The sequence below is a fragment of the Herpailurus yagouaroundi genome, unplaced genomic scaffold, assembly GCF_014898765.1.
Source record: "Herpailurus yagouaroundi ecotype Mexico unplaced genomic scaffold, PumYag 211, whole genome shotgun sequence".
In the NCBI taxonomy this organism is placed as follows: domain Eukaryota; kingdom Metazoa; phylum Chordata; class Mammalia; order Carnivora; family Felidae; genus Herpailurus; species Herpailurus yagouaroundi.
In genome coordinates, this window is record NW_024412442.1 from 3,083,235 (window position 1) to 3,106,297 (window position 23,063).

The 23,063-nt window shown below is 38.1% G+C and overlaps 1 protein-coding gene across 19 annotated transcripts in view; it reads left to right on the top strand.

Annotated features, from left to right (window-relative positions):
- PCDH15 (protocadherin related 15) overlaps positions 1 to 23,063 on the top strand; it is a 1,259,847-nt gene that overhangs the window by 564,100 nt on the left and 672,684 nt on the right. For 14 of the 19 annotated variants that reach the window (XR_005784343.1, XR_005784344.1, XR_005784345.1 and 11 more), the window contains 2 exons: positions 17,516 to 17,530; positions 18,044 to 18,109. Coding sequence is in view for 16 of the 19 variants with exons in the window: in XM_040454209.1 (XP_040310143.1) it covers positions 17,516 to 17,530; positions 18,044 to 18,109 (81 nt within the window). In the remaining 3 variants the exon portion in view is untranslated. The remainder of the gene's footprint in view (positions 1 to 17,515; positions 17,531 to 18,043; positions 18,110 to 23,063) is intronic. The other 5 variants (XM_040454210.1, XM_040454212.1, XM_040454203.1 and 2 more) reach the window with 1 other exon arrangement.

The following is a 23,063-nucleotide window of genomic DNA, read 5'->3' on the forward strand; positions in this document are numbered from 1 at the left end:
TTGAAATTATGACTTCCTCTATGCACTTCTGTTTTCGCGTACATTCTCTACATTTATTTGTATTTTTAATCCATTTTGGATTAAGAAAGAAGAAAATACATCTTACTATAAGAGTATGGAGGGCGTCTGGGTGACTCAGTCGGTTAAGCATCTGATTCTTTTTTTTTTTTTTAATTTTTTTTTTTCAACGTTTATTTATTTTTGGGACAGAGAGAGACAGAGCATGAACGGGGGAGGGGCAGAGAGAGAGGGAGACACAGAATCGGAAACAGGCTCCAGGCTCTGAGCCATCAGCCCAGAGCCCGACGCGGGGCTCGAACTCCCGGACCGCGAGATCGTGACCTGGCTGAAGTCGGACGCTTAACCGACTGCGCCACCCAGGCGCCCAGCATCTGATTCTTGATTGCTGCTCAGGTCATGGTCTCACTGTTCATGGGTTCGAGCCCCAGTTGGGCTCTGAGATGATGGTGCAGAGCCTGCATGGGATTCTCTCTCTCCCTCTTTCTGCTCCCCCTTCCCCTCTGTCTCTGAAAATAAATAAATAAACATTTAAAAAAAGAGTATGGAAAAGTAGGTTTGATTCTGTGTGAAAGTCCAGAGCTTTCTCTACGTGTCAAGTTCATGACCTTTAGTGTATAGATATTTGGGATCTTGGGGAGATAATAATCTTATTTTCTGGTTCTTGACTCAGACTGTGGTCATTGAAACAAAAACAATAAAAAAATAAAAGACCTCTTAATGATAGAGGGACCAAAGTGAATGGTGGAAAATCTGACAGCGGATTAACAGATCCATTACCATATTCAAGTGAACTAATTTGAAGAGAGAAATAACAAAGTCCCTTAATGTAACAGAAATTCTGACTTGTATTATTATTTGTAGTTGTTTGTAGTGTTGCACACTTATAGAAAATTGTGGTGTGTCGGGGCACCTGGGTGGTTCAGTCAGTAGAGCATGCAACTCTTGATGTTGGGCCTGTGGGTGGGAGCCCCATGTTGGGTGTAGAGATTACTTAAAAATAAAATCTTTGGGGTGACTGGGTGGCTCAGTCGGTTAAGTGTCCATCTTTGGCTCAGGTCATGATCTCACGGTTCACGAGTTTGAACCCCACGTCGGGCTCTGTGCTGACAGCTCAGAGCCTGTAGCCTGCTTGCGATTCTGTGTCTCCCTCTCTCTCTGCCCCACCCATACTTGTATTCTGTTTCTCTCTCTCAAAAATGAATAAACTTTTAAAAAAATTAAAAAGAAAGAAAATTGCGGTGTGTGTACCATTAGACATGCTAGGAAAGGAGGGCTGATTGCAAAATAAGAAACCATGTAGCTTAGAAAGCAACCAGGCAAACAGTTATAACTATAACGTCTTCTCTGGACTCACTCTTGGCAAAATGTGTGATATGAGCAAACACAGAGAAATAAAATATGCAGTCCTGCCCTTGAGAAGGTCCCTTAAATCACAGCAGATCTGTGGGGTGCCTGGGTGGCTCAGTCGGTTGAGTGTGTAACTTCAGCTCAGGTCATGATTTCACTGTTCATGAGTTCGAGCCCCATGTCAGGCTCTGTGCTGATGGCTCAGAGCCTGGAGCCTGCTTCGGATTCTGTGTCTCCCTCTCTCTCTGCCCCTCCCCTACTTGTGCTCTGTCTCTCTCTCTCTCAGAAATAAATAAATGTAAAAAAAATTTTTTTTAATCGTAGCAGACCTTCTAAACTACAGGCCTCTGTACAGAGGAGTGTCTAAAAATGAACTTGTGAGTGGTAAGCTCTATGGGACACAAAGCTTCCTTCGTCATATGTTGTACATGTGGATAGCAAGCTGTCAAAAATGTCATCTCTAAGTGCCAAAGGTGGTAAAATAGTTATCATCAATATTTTGTTATTTTCAGTTTTTGAGAACTTTAAAGAAAACTTGCAAGCCAAAAAAATTAGTTTATCAATAATATGACTTTACTCTTTTGACCACGTTTAAAATTATTGTCCTAGCTGACTTTTCTTGAAAGAATTCATTGGAAACAAACATTTGCATGTTTTAACCTACGGCCTCAGTGCCTTCTGCCAAATTTACCAGCAGAAGTTTTCTCTCTGCCCAAGAAATGTCAGATTGTATTACTGCCCTGACTCATTTTTGATATCAATCTGCAAGGTTTATGATTCGGAAAGGGATTGTTTGTTAAGTGAAAGAATATCATGTTAAGAGTCATTGACACAGGAGACATTATCCCTCTGACACTTGATATTCATTGTGAAACAATGGAGAGACCATAGATTCATTTGGAGCTTGTGGTTTTCAGCTTTCTTCTGGAAGGACTTCTGGCTGTATGGCCTTAAGCACATCATGCTGCCAGGTGGAATTGTACCTGGGGCAGCACCCTGATTGTAAGATGAGACACACAGAGAAGAAGGACTTGGGTGTTTGGCAGGGGGTGGGGCGTGTTATTTTTTTAGATTCTTCTGTTACTCTCAGCTTCAGCCCCTCACCCATCCCACTCTCAAGACTTGCTCTTTGATAATGGCTCCTCAGATCCAACTTTCTCCCTGGCACTTAGAAATGGGAAAATAAAGCAAAGGAAAAGCATTTCTGAATTTCCCATAATTTATATATTCAAGTATAGTATATAAACAGTCTACAGCAGACAGTGAAGACACACACTTTCTCCTGCCTCCTCTAACAACTCTCACGCTCCATGCGTCCAGACAGTCACATCCTAGGTGATGAAACAGAAAGTTCAATATTGTCACACTCTTCTGGGGGTCCAGAAGTATCAGCTCATGTTATTTCACGTAAGTAGCAAACTTATTCCAACACAATGGATCTTGTAAATCTGGTGGATCAGCTTTCTGTTGAGGTATTTCTACACCTGGAAAATATACATCAGGCTCCCAGACCACACTGGTGCCCGCTGGCCCTCCTGACACCTGGCGGGCCTCCATCAGCCTCCACAAAACGGGTTTCCTAGCTTACCCCGGTGTTTTCCATTTCCTGCGGCACCACACTCTCCATCAGCCCCTGCACATCTAGGCACAAGGTAGGCACGCGCAAAGACCAGGCTGACTTTTATAGACCCGGACTTTTAACGCACCCCAATGCCAGGCCAGCCTCCATGGACCTAGAATCCAGACCCAGCTCCTGCAGACCAGGCTGCCAGGGTACCTTAGCACCCCACAGACCCCCACAGAACCAACTGGCTGGCCATCCCTCACAGACTAGGCTCCGGACTCTTCTTGGCACCAGCCTGGCCCCATTGCCCCAGCCCTCAGGCCAGCCCTCATGAATCCAGATTCCTGGCTTATCCCAGTACTGGACTGGACCCTGGGGACTCAGATGCTGTGCCCCCACCAGTAGTAGCTCGTACCTGTGAACCCAGATTCCAGCTCACGTTCACAGACCCAGGCATCAGGCTGGTCCCCTTGTACCAAAGAAGCAGGCCTGCCCACCTCCTGACACAGGCACACATCTGCCCACCCAAGGACTCCCAACGGCAAGCCTGCCCAAAGATTCCACCAGACGCTCTGGATGGGCTTTGCCCGCCAAAGCCAGTCTGTAAAGACTACAAGAGGTATCTACTTCCTCATATGCACAGACACTAATGCAAGGCCATAAGGATCATGAGTAATCAAGGATATTCTGATACTCTAATGCTCTAATGTGGTGGTGGGCTAATTACCTTACGAGTATAAAGGTCAAAGGGCAAAAGCATTAAAAATAACTATAGCTGGGGCGCCTGGGTGGCTCAGTCGGTTGGGCGGCCGACTTCCACTCAGGTCATGATCTCGCGATCCGTGAGTTCGAGCCCCACGTCGGGCTCTGTGCTGACAGCTCAGAGCCTGGAGCCTGTTTCAGATTCTGTGTCTTCCTCTCTCTGACCCTCCCCTGTTCATGCTCTGTCTCTCCCTATCTCAAAAATAAATAAAACATTAAGAAAAAAAAAATAACTATAGCTACAATAATCAGTTATGGATACACAATATAAAAGAGGTAAGTTGTGATGCCATGAAATGCAAATTATGGGGGGAGGGTCATAGTAAAAGTGTAGAATTACTGCATGCAATTCCAGATAAGCTGTTATCACATTAAATAGACTGATATAACTATGAGATGTTTTATGTAAGCCTCATGGTAACTAAAAAGTAAAAACTTTCACTAGATCTACAAGAGAGAAGAGAATCAAAGCATATCAAATGGAAGAATTACTAGAAAGAAAGCAAAAGAGGACGAAAGGAACAAGGGAGCGAGAAAACAATCAGATGCAACTATTAAGTCCAAATGTATCAATAATTACTTTAAAGGAAAATGGATTCAATTCTCCAATCAAAAGACAATGACTGAGTGGTTTGAAAAACAAGATCCATCTAAATGCTGTTTGCCAAAGACCCAGTTTAGTTTCAAGGACATATATAGACTCAAAGAAAAGGGACAGAAAAGGATATTCCATGCAAATTGAGACCAAAAGAGAGCGTGAGTAGCTATACTTACATCAAACAAAATACACTTTAAGTCAAAAACTGTAATAGGGACAAAAAGGGTCAATATACGATGAAGAAAGGGGTAAATTCAACAAGAAGTTACAGCAATTATATATGCACCCAGTATCAGAGGATCTGAATATGTTAACCAAATATAAAAAGATCTGAAGGAGACTATAGACAACAGTATAATAATAGAGGGGACTTCAATATTCCACTTTCAACAACGGACAGATCATCCAGGCAGAACATCCATAAAGAAACACTGGACTTGAATTATACCTTACATTAAATGGAGTTAACAGACAAAAACAGCACATTCCTTCCAAAAGCAATAGAACACACAGTCTTCTTATTTGTGCAATGAACATTCTCCAAGATTGGCCATTTGTGAGGTCACAGAACAGACTTTAGCAAATGTACAATTTAAATCATACCAAGTATTTTTTTCTGACCACGGTGGTATAAAATTAGAAATCGATAACAAAAGGAAAACCAAAAAGCTCACAAATGTGGGAAAATTAAACACACACCTGAACAACAATAGGTCAAAAAATAAATCAAAAGAAAACATTTTAATCTAAAAATAAGTGGGGTGCCTGGGTGGCTCAGTCGGTTGAGCGTCCGACTTCGGCTCAGGTCATGATCTCACGGTTTGTAGGTTCCAGCCCCGCATCAGACTGTGTGCTGACAGCTTGGAGCCTGGTGCCTGCTTCTGATTCTGCGTCTCCCTCTTTCTCTGCCCCTCCCTGACTTGCGCTCTGTCTCCCTCTGTCTCAAATATAAATAAACATTAAAAAATGTTTTTTAAATAAAAATAAGTGAAAACAGGTACACAGTATACCAAAATTTATCAAATGCAGCAAAAGTAGTGCTAATGGGAAGACTGTAGCAAAAGCCATAAACAAACAACAAAAAACTGCTTACATTAAGAAAAAAAGATCACAAATAAAAAACCTAACTATGCACTTTAAGGGACTAGAAAAGAACAAACTAAGCACGAAGCTAGCACAATGAAGGAAATAACAAAGATCGGAGCAGAAATAATGGACATCGAAAACTGAAAGGGTCAATGAAACTAAGGGCTGTTTCTTTGAAAAGTTAATCAAAACTGTCAAACAGTTTGCTAGACTAAGAAAATAGAAGATTTAAGTAAATAAAATCATAAATGAATGAGTTCACATACAACTAACACCGCAGAAATACAAAGGATCATGGATTACTGTGAACAGTTGTACACAAACCTACAAATTGGATAAACTAGGAGAAATGGATAAATTCCTAGAGACATACAGCCTATTAAGATCAAATCATGAAGAAATAAAAACTTAGAATATATCGGGGCACCTGGGTGGCTTAGTAGGTTAAGTGTCTGACTCTTGATTTTGCCTCAGGTGATGATCTCACAGTCATGGGATTGAGCCCCAACATTGGGTTCTGTGCTGACAGCGTGCAGCTTGTTTGGGATTCTCTCTCCCTCTCTCCATGCCCCTCCCCCACACACCTGCACATGCATACACCCTCTCTCTCTCTCTCCCAACCCTCTCAAAAATAAATAACAAATAAATATTAAAAACATCAAATGTTTATCTCAGTAGATGCTGAGAAAACAATTAATAAAATTCAGTATTTATTCATGATAAAAATCTCAACAAATTGGGTATACAAGGAATATATTTCAATACAATAAAAGCCATATACAACAAGCCCACAGCTGACATCAAGGTCACTAGTGAAAAGCTGAAAGCATTTACTCAAAGATCAGAATCAAGACAAGGTGCCCTCTCTCACCATTTTTATTCAACATAGTACTGGAAATCCAACTCTGAGCAATTAGGCAAGAACAATAAATAAAAGATGTTCAAATCAAAAAGATAGAAGAAAAAAAATTTTTTTCAGGTGATGAGATCTTATACAAGAAAAGCCTAAAGACTCCACCAAGAAACTTTTCGAATAAACAAATTTAGTGCACTGTAGGATACAACATCAACATAGCAAAATCAGTTGTGTTTCTATACACTGCCAATGGACTATATTAAAAATAAATAAAGAGAGGCATCTGGGTGGCTCAGTCTATTAAGCATCCAGCTCTTGATCTCAACTCAGGTCTTCATCTCAGGGTCATGGTTCAAGCCCTGGGTTGGACTCTGCACTGGGCATGAAGCCTACTTAGAAAAGAAAAAAAAGAAAAGAAACAAAACAAAACTATCTCATTTACAATACCATCAAAAATAATAAAACTCTCAGGAATAAATTTAAGCAAGGAGGTAAAAGACCTGTACACTGAAAACTATAATATATTGACGAAAGAAATTGAAAAATCTACAAATAAATGGAAAGATATCCCATATTCATAGATTAGAAGAATCAATATTATTAAAATGTCCATACTACCCAGAGCCATTAAATATTCAGTGCAATCCCTATAAAAAATTCCAATAGCCCTTTTCTCAGAAATAGAAAAAAGACATCCTAAAATTTGTTTGGAAACCCAAAAGACCCTGAATAGACACAGCGATTCTGAGAAAGAACAAAGCTGGAGCCACTATCTAACCTGATTTCAATCTTTATTACAAAGCTACAATAATAACAACCATATGGTAGTGGCATAAAAAAACAGACATATGGTCCAACGGTTCAGTTTGAGAGCCCAGAAATAGACCAACGTAATTTATATTTGACAACAGAGCCAAGAATACTAATGGGAAAAGAAAAGTTTTTTCAATAAATGGTGTTTGGAAAACAATAATCACCTGTGAAAGAATAAAACTGGATCCCTGTATTATACAACCCATAGAAATTAGCTTAAAATGAATGAAAGACTTTAATGTAAGACCTGAAATTGTAAAACTTTTTAGAAGAAAACATAAGGAAAAGTTCTTGACCTTGGTCTTGGCAATGATTTTTTAAATATGACACCAATCAAGAGTCAGTTAAGTGTCTGTCTCTTGATTTCAGCTCAGGTCATGACCTCACTGTCGTGAAATAAAGCCTTGCATTGGGCTCCATGCTGAGTGTGGAACCTGATTAAGATTCTGTGTCTCTCCTTCTGCCCCTGCCCCACTCAGTGCACCTGCACTACTGTTTACTGTCTCTCACTCTCTCTCAAAAACAAACAAACAAAACTCCTAGGAACAGAGTAGAATGTAGTCGGTGGGAGCTGGAGTGTTTGGAAAATGAGACATTGGTCAAAGGATGCCATCTTTCAGCCCAAAGGTGACTAATTTCTGAGGCTCTAAATGTACAACATGGTGAGTGCAGTTAATAATACAGGATTATATGCTGAAAGCTGTTAAGAGTGTAAAGTTTAATGTTACTATCACACACACAAAAGGAAGTGATGTAGTGGTATGGAGGTGTTAACTGACCTTAGTCTGGCAGTCATTTCACAGTCTGTATGTTTATCAAATCACATTGTACACCTTGAAGTTACACATGTTGTATATCAAAATATCTCATGGAAGCTGGGGGAAAAAAAGAAGAAAACAGATGTGAAGTTTCCTAGGATATAGTGTTTCGGGGTGTAAGTAATTAAATGATTAATATTTTGTCTCCATGATTTAATCCACAGTTTGCCTTTCTACTGATAGTTTAGGTGTTCATAATTACCTTGTGGCAGGAATAAGACTTAAATAGGCAAAGCAGGCTGTCAACAAAGACTTATGAACAATCTCTCTGAAAATGCAGTTTTAGACAGTGATGTTGACATGCAGCTTTAATCCTTTGACCTTGTTGAGTATCTTAGTAAGAATCATGAATGAGAATTTCCTCTGAGCTACCTCATGAATAATTAGTAAATAAAACAAATTAGCTTTCAGAAACAACATAGATCTGAAATCTTTAACTGCTTTTTGTAAAGTGTTTTTGAATAATTTTGTGTTCCTCATTGACACAAAGACTTACGACTTCTTTTCTCCTTTGTATTTCAATTGTAAAACCTAAGGCCAAAGTGCATAATATGGCAAAACAGGCTACCCATCAGAAAATGCCTTTTAGGAAGATTCTGGAATAACAGCAAAATCCTGCAAAGAACTCTTAGAAGGGATACGTGATTTATTGCATATGACATTATTAGAAGAGACTTTTTATTTTAGTTGTAAGCATTCCTCAGACAATTTTTAAATGGAGAAACTTTGCATGATTTAGCATCACTATATTTCCTTAGCAATCTGTGGACATATAATTAAGTGTACTGTTACTGTACCAGCATGTTAAATGCACCTCAAAAATACATATCATAAGTCTATTTTCATCTGCTAATACAATACAGCTTTCTTGTGAATGTTCAAAAAGGTAAGAAAGGGCTACTTACATAAGTTAAAATATGCAAAAATCATCGTTTTAAAAATGTGGAGATATACGAATTTTGTATGTTGTTTTCTCATTTGGATAGAACAGAATTTACCTAGCAGGAAATTCTAAAGCACCTCTGTGTGCCAGGAACTCTTCTCTAACACACCTTCTGTTTGCCAATAATACAACTGGGCTATAGAGAATTTAAGTAGTGTTTAAAGGTGCTAAAAGCTAGCAAGTGGTAAAATGTGGCCAGTGTTGAACCCTAACTGTCTCCCAAGGCCATGTCCATAACCATAATACTGGCTGCCGCTTCTCATGTCAGTGTTATACATTACACCTTGGGCCAAGAATGATTCTATACATCCCAAAGTCCCCAAATGTAGTCATGGTTGCCTGCTGGAAGGTTGCACAAATAAGGAAAAACTGTCACCATCAACAGAAGAAAAACCCAAACAGCTTCTAACTCATGTAGTATGAACTAGATGTAAGGAAGTCACATTTGGGTGCAAAGACTAACATGTTTGACAATACACTTACATGAAATTATAAAATAAGTATAGTCATATTTCAAGTGAACAAAAATAACTTTAAAATATTCACTTGATCTTCTGATCAGACTTCCCCTGACAATTTATTTTCTGCCCTGCCTTTGTTGTACAGCCCCTGACTTATCTTTATTTCAATTATTTAGACCATTTAATTTCTTATTAAGAATGGGCTTGCCTTTCTCACCAAGTGTCATCCACGCACAAGGCTACTGTTGTTGATAGACCAATTAGAATGAAGTGAATAGTTTTGGAAGAAAACAGTGGCTGAGAGAGCCCCGGTCTCTCTAGTAAATTGTCCTAATGGAAGCAGTGATGGAGAGCGATCCTCCTTAATGACTTCAGTAGGCATTACCAGACCATGTTGTTGGAACGTCTTAACCAAATTATATCATCCAATTAATAATGACACTAAGGCATCATAAAATATGTGTTGCTTCCACCATGGTCAAATTTGAATCCCTAAGTGGTGATGCTGGCAGAGTAATCATAAGAACATATCCTATTCTTGAGCTGGAGATGATGTACTTATTCACTATGTCCTGGAGTTTAATCCATTCATTTTGCTTTTCGTCAGTCATGGCCAAGTCCATGTCTTTGTTGACTATAGTTTTAGACAATATACCTTAAAGTGTGGTTCCACTGATCTTATAACTCAGCATCTAACTCCTTTTCTTTTGGATGAGAGAATCAAAATGCGAAGCAAGGAGTTTCTGTCTTCTGACGCCACTCCTATGTGTATTTTCCTGGAAGTGAATGTTTCAAAGATCAACAGAAAAGATGAGGGTAGTCTCTGTGCTGCTACTTGTGACAAGCGAATTGAAGCTAAAATATTTGTGTAAAATGAAATTTAAGGAGAGCACAGCACCCCTTTGAATGAGAGGCCAGGTTGCTAGGAACTAAGCAACTGATACAGTGTGTGTGTGTGTGTGTGTGTGTGTGTGTGTGTGTGTGCGCACACACACAAATGCAAGCTTCTAAATGAGAGAGTCCAGACAAAATGATAGCAGAGGGATGTTGAGAAGAATAGGGATTTCAGGAAATCTGAAACTTGTTCTTGACCTTTCTGCTTGATCATTTGGCCACCATTGCATCTGAGGACCACAGTGGGACCCATGGGTAACTGTGAGCACCCCTTTAATTTCTTAGGCTGGTGTTCAAAGATCCTAGTTGTGTCTAGTAAATTTAATCAATTCTACATTGATATGTAGAATAAGAATTCTAGCATATTTTTGTCCATAAAACCACGAGAGACATTTCATGTGACTACTTTTATCCTTAATGAGAATGTACTTTATGATCACATGCAAAGATAAGATCAGCCCTCACTGAATATGTAGGGGAAGCCGAGAGATTCTCTATTGTCCTTTGATCAAAGGAAAAAAAATAGGAATAACTTTATAAATATATAGCTTCCAAAAAATTGATACTGTAAAGATGAAAGTTATATCTATTCTGCCTGTACATTTTACAAGGGAGCATTCTTAGAAATTACCATATATTATTTTATTCATCTTTCTTATAGTAAATCTATGAGGTAGTTATACTTACTATTATTCCTATGTGTATAAACTAAGGTACAAGAGGTTAATACTCTGTTGAACATTCTGTTACTATTAAAGGCAAAAGTTAGGATTTGAATTGAGCTTTTCTGACATGTCCTTAAACTCCATATTATACTAGGAATAAATTCTATTATTATCTGAAATCACTCCCCCAAAAGATTTCAAATGACTAGTATAATTTGATGGGCTATTTCTTTTATCTATTTTTCATGAAGAAGGTTAGTCCATAGTTCCACCAATATGTTAAATGAAGGTTGTAACATGTCAGATGCTCTGCTGGGGGATAGAATAATTCCCTGATAATCATAGACAGCTGGTAAAGAAATACCTGCATAAAGATTCTAAGGTGACACAAAAGTACTTGTGACTTTTGATGTCATAAAAGATTTGGTATCTGAGGTCTTTGAGTTTTAATTCTTCAAGTGAATTTTTACCAAGTCATGAAAGACCTTGGAACACATCTTGCTCTTAGGATATTGTTGTGATCTTGCTCCATGATTGTTTGCCATGTAAAATTCTAACAGAAATTACAGTCAGTTGGAGGCAAGTGAAAGTCTTCTCCTCCCTTCTCTTTACGCCTCTTTCTCTGGTATTCTCAACCCTCCATGGTCTTCTGTTACTAGCCCCACAGAATCTCAAAGTGCTGTATAATTCCTCTATTACCTTTTTTACCTCAATGGTAGATTATTCAAGTGTAGGGGGGGAAATTCGTTTTCCTCTTCCTCTCTAAGTCCTTGACTGAGACACCTTGTAATAAAATATACAAATTAACAGGAGAAAAACAAAATTACTCACAAAGATATGAGACTAAAAGGCAGCCAGGCAGTTGAGGCTTATATACACACCATCCTGGCCTAAGGAAATGGACAGGGGTCGGGGCTTCAAAGGGTAAGAAGGCAATTCATAAGAAGATGTGAAGAGGAAATTTTTGGTAAACAAATGTTTGCCTTGACATGCAGATAAGTCTCTCCAATGAAAAAGGTATCTCTGGTAATAACTCTCTTGCTGGCATAGGCTCCCTTTCTAATTTCTTTACATATAAAAAGGAAGGTTAAAAAAAGCTTTTCCTGAATCCACTGGGTCTCTATTGCCTTCACCTCTGTATGCCCAAGTGGCATATTTTGAGTACCACATCCACTCCCTTCACGCTTCTGGTGAGGTAGCCTTAATGATCCTGTCTTTAGACCATTAGTTTGTTGTTCATTTCTTCCACATTACTTGTTTATGAGAATGATATTTCAAATATTAAATAAAGAAGGGGGACGGGGTGCCTGGGTGGATCAGTTGATTAAGCTTCCGATTCCGGCTCAGGTCATGATCTCACAGTTTGTGAGTTCAAGCCTCACGTCGGGCTCACTGCTGTCAGCAAGGAGCCTGCTTAGGATCCTCTGTCCCCCTCTTTCTGCCTCTCCCCCTTTAGTGCTCTCTCTCAAAAATAAACATTTAAGAAAAATAAAGAAGATTCAGTTATAGAGTTTTCATTTTTTTAATTTTTATAAATTTGATTGAAGCCATAACTTTCTGCATTCAGTAAATAACTGCTGAGAATCAATTATGTTCTAGAAAATTTGTCCTTGGGACACAACCCTGAGGAATAGAAGTAAGATCTGTAAGCGAGTCATCATATATTCATAAACTGGTTCTAGAAGGCAGAGCGATGGGAGTATATACATCAGAGAAGCTCAGGGTCAGGCATGGTTTCTTTGAGAAACTAAAGAATATACCAGAATCTAAAAGATATACAAGTAAATGATGGGCTGAGAGTAAAGATGAGAAACAAGAAATACTGTAATATGTAAAGGTCTTGAGGTAGCTCATGGTGGAACATAGAATGATTAAGGAAAAGAAAAACGTTTGTCTGGAATGCTGAGAACAAGTGAGAACTCGGAAACAGACAAGACAGGAAAGAAAGGTGGGGGGCATATCACATAGGACCTTGGAAGCCATGTATTTTGGTTTTCATTCTACAATCATGCAGAAGGTAGTAGGTCATAAAAAGTTTTAACCTGAAAGCAATGACACATCATGAAAAGGTAAGTCAGTTGCTACTTATAAAAAGATCACTGTGGATAAAGAGAAAATTAAAGAGTGGGGCAGGAGTGTCCATAGGGAAAGTAGTTAGGAAAATGTATTTGATGAGTAAGAGATCGGATCAGTGTGGTGACACTGGAGACTGAAAGCAGCCGGTAGATATGAAAAGTTTTTCTGTAGGAATTAAATTCAAGGCTCATTGACGGGTTCAGTCTAGGCGCCTGAGGGAAATGGGAAGGCTCACAGGTGACCCTCTGCTTTCTGGTTTATGCAGCTTGGTGCACAGTTGTGCTATTCGCTGAAATAACGCGGGCAGGAAAATGCCAGCTGTGGGCTCAGGGGAGCAGTACATTTAAGGCACCTGTGAAATTGCAAGTGTAGGTGTTGGTTGGGCAGCAGGGCCCAGACTCAGAAGAGAGGTCTACAGGAAACATAATATGCAAGGTATCGACATGGCCAAGGCAATTACAATATTAATATATGCAAAAAGCCAAGTGAACAGGCTTGAAATTTTATTGAAAACACAATGTTTGGCCTTAAAATAACATTTTGAGCATAGGCTACAGTGGGAATGGGGTTTTCCTGGCTGTTCTCACTCCCTGTGAGGAATGAGCATGTGTAGACAAGTTTGGATTATTGCCTTTCTGTGGCCTATCAGATGCACGCTCTGAGCTCCAGGCTGCAATAAGAATAGCATATCACACGTGTAGTGCCTTTGAAACCAAGTCATTGCATATTTTTCTAATACTTCCTTTGGGGATTTATCTATTTATTTAGTTAGTTTTAGTTTTTAAAAAATATTTATTATTTTTGAGAGAGAGAGAGCACGTGTAAACAGGGGAGAGGGGCAGAGGAAGAGAAAGAGAATTCCAAGTAGGCTGTGCACTGTCAGCACAGAGTCTGATGTGGGGCTCGATCCCATGAACTGTAAGATCGTGACCTGAGCCAAAATCAAGAGTTAGACACTTAACTAACTGAGCCACTCAGGCACCCCTATTATATATATTTTTTTTTTAATTTCAATTCTGGGTAGTTAACATAATGCAATACTGGTTTCAGGAGTAGAATTCAGTGATTCATCACTTACACCCAACCCCCAGTGCTCATCCTAACAAGTGCCCTCCTTAATGCCCATTACCCATTTAGCCCATCCCCCACCCCCTCTGTCTGTCAACCTTCTGTTTGTTCTCCATCCTTAAGAGTCTCTTGTGGTCTGTTTCCCTCTCTTCTTCCCCAACCCTACATGTTCATCTGTTTTGTGTAAATTCCTCATATGACTGAAATCATATGGTATTTGTCTCTGACTGACTTGTTTCACTTAGTATAATACATTCTAGCTCTATCCTTCTCTTTGCATTTTAAATCCAACTTGTTGCATGAGATTATTTAAAAATATATGGCTTATTTTTAGCTTGATGACAAATTTGCAGGAATAAATCACACTGAGCATTCAGGCATTTGTATTCATATCCTGCACTTTACAATAAATTGGATATGGGAGTCAGGTAGGGGCCTAAGAGGTTAGAAATTTGAGGCATGAAAAACAATGAATTTGTGATTTAACCAGGACAGTCAAGGATGAAATTAAATAGATTAGGGAAGTCCATTTCCAAAGTAGAACGTCATCAGCGAACCTGCCTTTCATGTGGTGGACAAATTATCCATGGACCATAGAGAACACTATCATTCAGCCCCCAAAATGCTTTCTAGTCTTCATTTCGAACTCCATTTTGATATTTTGAGTAGAAAGGACATCACTGGGCATTCCACCCAGATCACTTTCTTTTCAAGACAATTCTGAATATACTTCAATATTGAAAATATTTTTGTGCATTTCAAGACTAATCAGTTATGCTTTCATGAATGCGTGATTCCAAAACAAATATTTTAGCTGTTGTTAACGATGCTATTAATGTATTCTTTTTAGAAACCTACTAGTCTCTCTTCATTAATATTGTGGTCTAAAAATGTTAAATTACTTTTGGTTTGATCTCAAATAAAGCACTTTTTAGACATGAGAACATCTTACTGGGGGAGGGGTGGAGCCTGCTGGAAAAGAAAGCTTAGGGAAAGTCTCCTAATGGGGACTGACAGGGAGGAACCACAGCTGGCCTCTGTGCCTGGGCTGTTTGTGCTGCTGGGGACATAGTGAGAACACAGATTTCTCGGCAGCTCTCGTGTTCAATGGGAGATTGTAGCTGGCCAGAGTGTAGTTCAGAAAAAATCAACACACGTTCTTTTAGGACCAAGTCTTAAGAGAGAGTACGAAGAGTACTAAGGTTTGAATATTATAAATATGATGGTTTCTAAGATTAATGTGATGCCATTTTGGTCTGAAGGAGTTCCTGTGAGAAAGACACACTGATTTTTTTCAGTGGGGCAATTTATCCAGTGGAATATAGTGTGCACTGAAGGAATATAGAGAAGAGGCATTTAATCTAACCAGCAATGAGGAAGATCTTCTAGTGAGGTGATGCCTTGCCAGGTTTTCTAAAGAGAAATAGAGGTCAACCAGGGGAAGAAGAGGACAAAGGGCATTTGAGCAGATGGCACAGAAAACACGAATTTGGGTGGTTGTGACTAGAGAATGGACTGAGGGTAGAGAGGGTAAGGCATTTAGGTAGGGTTGGGGATGGGGAGTCGGATTTGGCTTAGCTGAGTAGAGAAAGTGTATCCATACATATAATGGTAGCCGCCTGACGAAGGAATAGTCTTGAAAATTAACTACTCTGTAAAAGACAAACAGAAGAGATGTTTGGTAATCCAAGAACTGTGCCTGGTAAGAATTGGTCAGGTTTCCTTTATTCTCTTCTCCACAGATCACCTCCTCCTTCTTGTGTATCTCCTTTCCAGTTACGTTGTCCATGAACTTATTAAGGAATTGACTCCACAAATACCACATTGTACGACACCTGTGTAGTAGGTTATGCGTCTTTGTTCTAGCTGGCCTCTAACCTTTTCCACCTGAGACCCTAGAAGAAAGGAGCTGTTAATTTTATATTCCCATGTTCACAGTAATTCATCTACAGATTTGACTAACCGAATGAATAATGTTTGAATGCATACAAGAATACAATACCAGATGAACAAAATATTAGGAGAACATGAGGTGGGAGATAAATTCTGACTGGGGGTGTGGGCAAGTTCTCATAAAACAGGAGAAATCTTGTGCCATCAAGAAAGAGAAAAAGAAAGAAAGGAAAAAAAGGGAAAGAGAGGAAGGAAGGAAGGAAGGAAGGAAGGAAGGAAGGAAGGAAGGAAGGAAGGAAGGAAGGAAGGAAGGAAGCGGAAATATGCTGGACAGAAGAGAGGCAGAAATGAATTCAGGTAGCAGAACTTCCCTCAAAATACAAAATAGGTCCCAGCAAGAGTAAAGGGGTCTGATATGGCTGATGGGCACAGGGCTTAATTCTAAGTGAACCATGTTGAGACTTGACATCTTTTGAAACATTATCCTAAACCCTTTCTGTTTGAGAATCTTTCAATGGTATCATAAGAATTTTTTTTCTTTACTCCAAAGGAAACATGTAAGGTTTTGTGCAGAGATGTGCTATTATGTTACCTTTGATTTGGGTGCATGAAAGTAATTCTGATGGGAAGAATGGATGAACACAGAGTGAGAACAAAGCTTCTGGGAAGTGGTGAGGTAACCACTGCAAGAGTAGGGGTGACAAACAGTGAACACTTGTCCTATGTTGGGGTAGAGGAGTGCAGTGGACATGAGATATTTTAGATCTAACAATGGTGTAACTTGAAACCCCTTCAATATTGACAAGGATGGAAAGAAAAATACTGGAAATCTGTGAGATATTGAGATTCATGTGAGAGAGCATGTACCTTACAATATAGAGTAGTGCTTGCCAAGGGTTCTATTGTTCATGTATATGCACATAATACATAGAATTTGAGTGAATGAATGAATGAATGAATGAATTAAAAACCTTGAAATCTACCCAATGACACATGTGCTTGGATGACATTAAGCAAATGTGACTTATGCTGCAGTCATAGGAGTGTGCCATGGATATTTAACTGCATAACACAGCCTCATCAGGCCTACTGAGTACCTCCTAAGAGTGTGGTTTACACCCCAGAAGTGGACATTTGACATCTTGCTTGGCAAAGCTTTCCTATTTTAATGGTCATGGATATTGTAGCTCATGACACTATTTTTATGTTCATTATCCTTAGATTCTTGACAAGATATTAGTAGTGTTTGAAGTAATAAATTAGTCATCTCTACTGATGGACAGGCACTAATCTTAACATTCATTCAACATAGGGATACTAGACTGTTCATAATTAATTTGTATGTACCTTTTCATAGGAAACCTATAAATGTACTTTATGTTTTTTCAACTCTATCTATAATAGTAATTTTTCAATATGCTAATGATGTATGATCAAGTTAATGTGTTAGTGTTATATTAGGATTAAAAAGTCTGATATCAGGATTTTATGTATATCTTTTCTGGAAGTTATTATGTGATGTATCTGTTATTATATAGTGCTATTTATATCGTTCAATCCACACTAAATATATACATCTATTCTTTCTTCCTTTCTTTCTTCCATTTTTCTGCTCTGCTTCCATTGATGACTCTATACTTTTGACTCCAGACTGGCAATATGAGGGTAAGATGACAAAAATAAAAATGCCAAACAACCTCATGAACATTGCTTGTCTGTCTTTGTTTTATTCTCTTTAGAACATTATTAAAATTCTATTCACTCCCTTTAATTAGACCCTTTATCACAATTAAAGTCCAATTATGTTTGTTTCTGTTGTGAAGCTTTAATTACAATTTATCCTTGTTAATCATTCCTTTATGTTATTTCTTTGGGTTAAATTACCATCCCATTATCTCTGTCCTGAAGGACTTCTGCTCTCCAGTGGTCTCTGCTGGTGTTTTCTCTGTAAGATTTGAGCAGTTTGGTGGTGTACAAAGTGAACATGTTATGATGTTGTAAGGGGTCTCTGTGGTTGTTATGAAAAAATTAATCTAAAATATTAAAAGTAATGATGCATATCAATTTGATTGTGGGATTTTTCTTTTTAAATATCAATATATATCCCAATGAATTTGATCTCAAGGTCAATGCTCGTGCAATTGTTACTTCTTACGTATGGTTGTTTTCTCTCCTTAGATTGCAAACTAGCTAGGGGAGGACCGCCAGCCACCATAGTTGCCATTGATGAAGAAAGCCGGAATGGTGAGTGAGCTTCATGTTTTACAAATGACGTGTCCAAGAGGGATTTCTTCCCCTTTCAACCCTAGATTTGTTACGTGTGGAAGTACTAAATGAAGTTAACCCAAATCCACAAATAGTGCTCCCCTAATTTCTTCTCTGTACGAGTTTAAATTGGGCCACACGCGCAATATGCTTTACCTGGATCAAGAGACACTTCCGTGACTGGAAAGGTTGCATAGTCTCGACTGTAAAGGAGTCACTGCACCCAGTCAGTCCCAAGAGTGAATCCAGATACAGCTGGGGTATTTCTTTGTCACTAGGTAGAGTTGACTGTCACCCACACAAACATCTAGTCACCTAAATAAGACACATTGCATCCCTCCAAAAGAAGTCGACCAAAAGGTAAGCCTTCCCCTGGCAGCTTACACGGGTGGGAATCTGATAAGGATTACCCTCCATAGCCCACTAGACATGGTGATATAGGAATGGTTATCAGGAGATCTGAAAATCCTTGGGAAGAGAGAACCTGACGAAGGTTCTGAGAGCAGAGGAAGAAGCTTGAGTGTTCGCTCAGTTGGTCTGCCATCATTAACAACTAATAGGGAATCCATACTAAGTTCTTCAAAAAGTACTTTTCCTTATCAAAACCAAAAATAAATACAGCTGGTGCTTTGTTCTATACAACACTCTCTTAGCCTTTTAAACTTCAGTGTGTTTACAGATTCTTTTCTGTTAGGTTGCAGTAAAACGGTATCTCTCAAGTCTTGGTTTCTATTTTAAACTAGTGTAAGTGTGAGAATGTGCTAGGAGGCTCAGTTTGACTACTAATTCTGTGATGGTCCTTCCATGGGGCTTGTTCGCTTTGTACTTTGTGTCTGTTGGAAGCAGTCTGTTTTCCAGATCAATCAATCAATCAATCAATCAATCAATAAATATTCATATACACACACACATATACACAAACACACATATATAAAGGAATTATGTCAATTGGCTTATTACAGAATGACATTTTTCCTGGAATTTAACCCTACATACATTCTGAAAATTCTATAACATATGTAATACCTTCATTGTGCCGTATTAGAAGCATTCCTTTAGAGGTGCCTGGGTGGTTCAGTTGATTGAGCATCTGACTTGATTTCTGTTCAGGTCATCATCTCCTGGCTCATAGGATGAACCCTGCATTGGGCTCTGCACTGACCCCACAGAGCCTTCTTGGGATTTTCTCTTCCTCTCTCTCCATCTCTCTCTCTCTCTCTCTCTCTCTCTCTCTCTCTCTCTGTCTCAAAATAAATAAATAAACATTAAAATAAAACATTCCCTTACCCCTTTGAAGAGTTGGCATAATTTTTTTTTCTTCTTTTTCCATATCCTTTGGAATCATCCAAAAATGTCCACAGCATTGCTGGTCTCCATTTAAACAAACTTAATTTTATCTATACTAAAATTTAGCAACACTTAAAAATATCACAAAAATTTGGATGTTTTCATTATTTTTAAAAGTCCAGTATATATTGAGCATGAAAGCATATGAAGTTAATGAGTTATTATGATACATTTGAATTAACTGGAAGTAAATCTTAGATGTGTTTATAGAAAATAAAAAATACGTGAAAACGCTATATCAGGAAATTTTTCTTTTGCCCATGTAGAAAATTATGGTTTATGTATCATTAACTATTTTCCAAATAAAAATCTGTAATATTTCAAAATCAAATCCGTATTTTCTAAATATTCTCCAAGGAAAACAGTTGGCCTTTTAAACCAGAGACCAAAAAGAAAAAACCTGATAGAAGACCACTCTATTTTTGTTTCCCTGTGGTTCACAATTAACTTGAACTTACAAGCTGAGTTGAACTAAAACACTTAATTTTACTAAATAATTTCGTTTTAACATGTGATTCTTTACAGAGATTATTTGCCAAACAGGTGATTATAGACAGTAATGATGATGCTATTTTACCTCCCCCCTGTGTGGACTAGATCCCACTTTCAAAGGATCAGGAACTCTGGGAAGCCCTTGCCACAGAGTGCTGTATACTTCATGTGGTAGACGTTCAATATTTGTGTTCTAGAAGAATGTGACATGATTCAGTGTAGTAACGTTGTGTTCTTTAATTGGCATATTTTGTAGAAACTGCCAACTACTCAGAATGCTGCCAAAGTTACTTGAGTGTCATCACAAGCAATATAAATACTTGTCTGGAGGCTAAATGTTTGCATTTTTGTTTTACATTAAACTTCTAAAAATATGATCAAGTGAACCTCTGCCAGAGATTATAATGCGGTATGCCGTCATCTTGTCTTGAATGTCTGAAGGAAGCAGCGTATGAAAGCGTGTCCCATATTTTTCTTCAGTCTATCTAAGAAACTTCCAGTAAGACAGTTAATTCTGATCCTGCTCTTAACCTCTCTTAATTTCTCTTTCCCACCAGCTTTTAATTGGTTGTAATAAAACCTGGGGATATCTGATTTTACCAGTTTAATAAACACTCATTTTAAAGAACAAACCCTTTCTTAAGTCAAACTGGTAAGTCTATTGTGTGTCAGCTTGCCTGTGGTTTACTTTATTAATGACTACAGGTAAACAGTATCTTTTACTAAAGACCTCTTCCCACTAAAGTACAGCTTTTAGTAGCTCACTTTTTTTTTTAAGTCTATACTTAATGTTCTTATGTAAGTCGTTGAGGTCCATATATAGAATGTCCGTTATTTGTCACATGCACCTGCATCTTTCAAAACTTTTATACTGCGTAGGATGGGACTATTTCCTCGTTGTGAATATGCATTATAATTGCATTTTCACAAATGTGTATGTTTGAAAGATAAAAACTGTGATAGGTAAAGATCCATAAGCTTCTTTGTAACCCTGGGCTCTGTCAGATTCTCCCCCTCTTTGATCATTGTTCTCAACAGAATATTGATAACAGATTCTTCATATAACTCTCGACCTGAACCAGGATAACTATAGAAAAACAGAGGTTATGCTTTAAGGACACAATGTCAACACATAAATGGACACGTGCTGGCCCCTGACAACCATGAGAAAAGCCTTGAGGTGATGGGTATGGCATGTTTAATGTGCAGGTACATTTAGAAGGGAGAATGCATATGGAGAAACAGACTTAGGACATATTCTCTTATTTAATAAAATAAGAATATCTAAAAATTCTTTCTGGAAAACTTTTGTCCCCACAAAAGCCTACATATGGATGTTTATAGCAACTTTATCTCTAATTTCTAAAACTTGGAAGCCAACAAGATGTCCTTCAGTAAGTGAGTGGATAAACTGTGCTACATTCAGACAAATGTAGGGATAAAAATAAAGAGCTGATGAGCCAAGAAAGGCATGGAAAAACCTATTCTTGTTTTTTTTTTTTAATATCATTATAATTAACCAATTATATTAGTTTCAGGTGGATAATGTACCAATTTAGCTGTGCTATACATTACCCAGTACTTATCAAAATAAGTGTGTTCTTAATACCCATCACCTCTTTCACCCATTTGCCCACCCACCTCCCCTCCGGTAACTATTGGTTTGTTCTCCGTAGTTAAGAGTCTGTTTTTTGGCTTATTTTGTTTGTTTGTTTGGGCAGTATAGACATTTTAACATTTTTTTCCCATTCTATGAACATGGAACATATTTCCATTTGTTTGTGTTGTCCTCAGTTTCTTTCATCAGTGTTTTACAGTTTCAGAGTATAGGTCTTTCATCTCCTTGGATAAGTTTATCCCTAGATATTTTATTATTTTTGATGCAATTGTAAATGGGATTGTTTTCTTACTTCCTCTTTCTACTACTTCATTATTAGGGTATAGAAATGTAATGGACTTTTGTATGTTGATTTGGCATCCCACAACTTTACTGAACTCACTTATCAGTTCTCAATTTTTGGTGGAGTCTTTAGTGTTTTCTATAAATATTATCATGTCATATACAAATAGTGAAAGTTTTTTTTTCCTTCCTTACCAATTTTAATGCCTTTTATTCCTTTTCTTGCCTGATTGTTATGGCTAGGACTTCTAGTACTATGTTGAAAAAAAAGTGGTGAGAGTGGGCATCCTTGTTTTGTTCCTGATCTTAGAGGGAAAGCTTTCAGTTTTCACCACTGAGTATGATGTTAGCTGTAGGTTATCCAATTGTTGGTATATATTTTTTTCATAATATTCTCAAAGTCCTTTGTATTTCTATGATGTCAGTTATGTATCCTTTTTCATTTCTGATTTTGTTTATTTGAGCTCTCTCTCTCTCTCTCTCTCTCTCTCTCTCTCTTTAATGAGTCTGACTAAAGGTTTATTAATTTTGTTATTTTCAAAGAACCAGGTCCTGGTTTGATTGATCTGTTCTATTGTTGTTTTGTTTGATAGTTTGTTTAGTTTCAATTTTATTTTTGCTTTAATCCTTACTATTTCCTTCCTTCTACTGGTTTGAGTTTCATTCATCCTTCTTTTTTTAGTTCCTTTATGTGTAAGGTTAGGCTGTTATTTGAAATTGATTTTGCTTCTTGAGGTGGACACATATTGCTCTACATTTTCCTCTTGAATAGCTTTTGCTGCATCCCAAATATTTCAGACCATTATGTTTTCATTTCCTCTGTCTCCCTGTATTTTTTTTTAATTTTCTCCTTGAGTTCTTGGTTGACCCATTCATTGTTAAATAGCATGTTATTTAACCTCTATGTATTTGTGTTCTTTCCAAATTTATAGTTGATTTCTAGTTTCATATTGTTTTAGTCAGAAAAGATGCATAATATGAATTTGATCTTTTTGAATTTGTTGAGCCTTGTTTTGTGGCCTAACATGCGGTATATTCTGGATAATTTTCCATGTGCACTTGAAAAGAATGTGTAGGATGGAGTGTTCGGAATATATTTGTTAGATCCGTCTAATCCAATATGTCATTCAAAGAGACTGTTTCAAAAAAGGAAGGAAGGAAGGAAGGAAGGAAGGAAGGAAGGAAGGAAGGAAG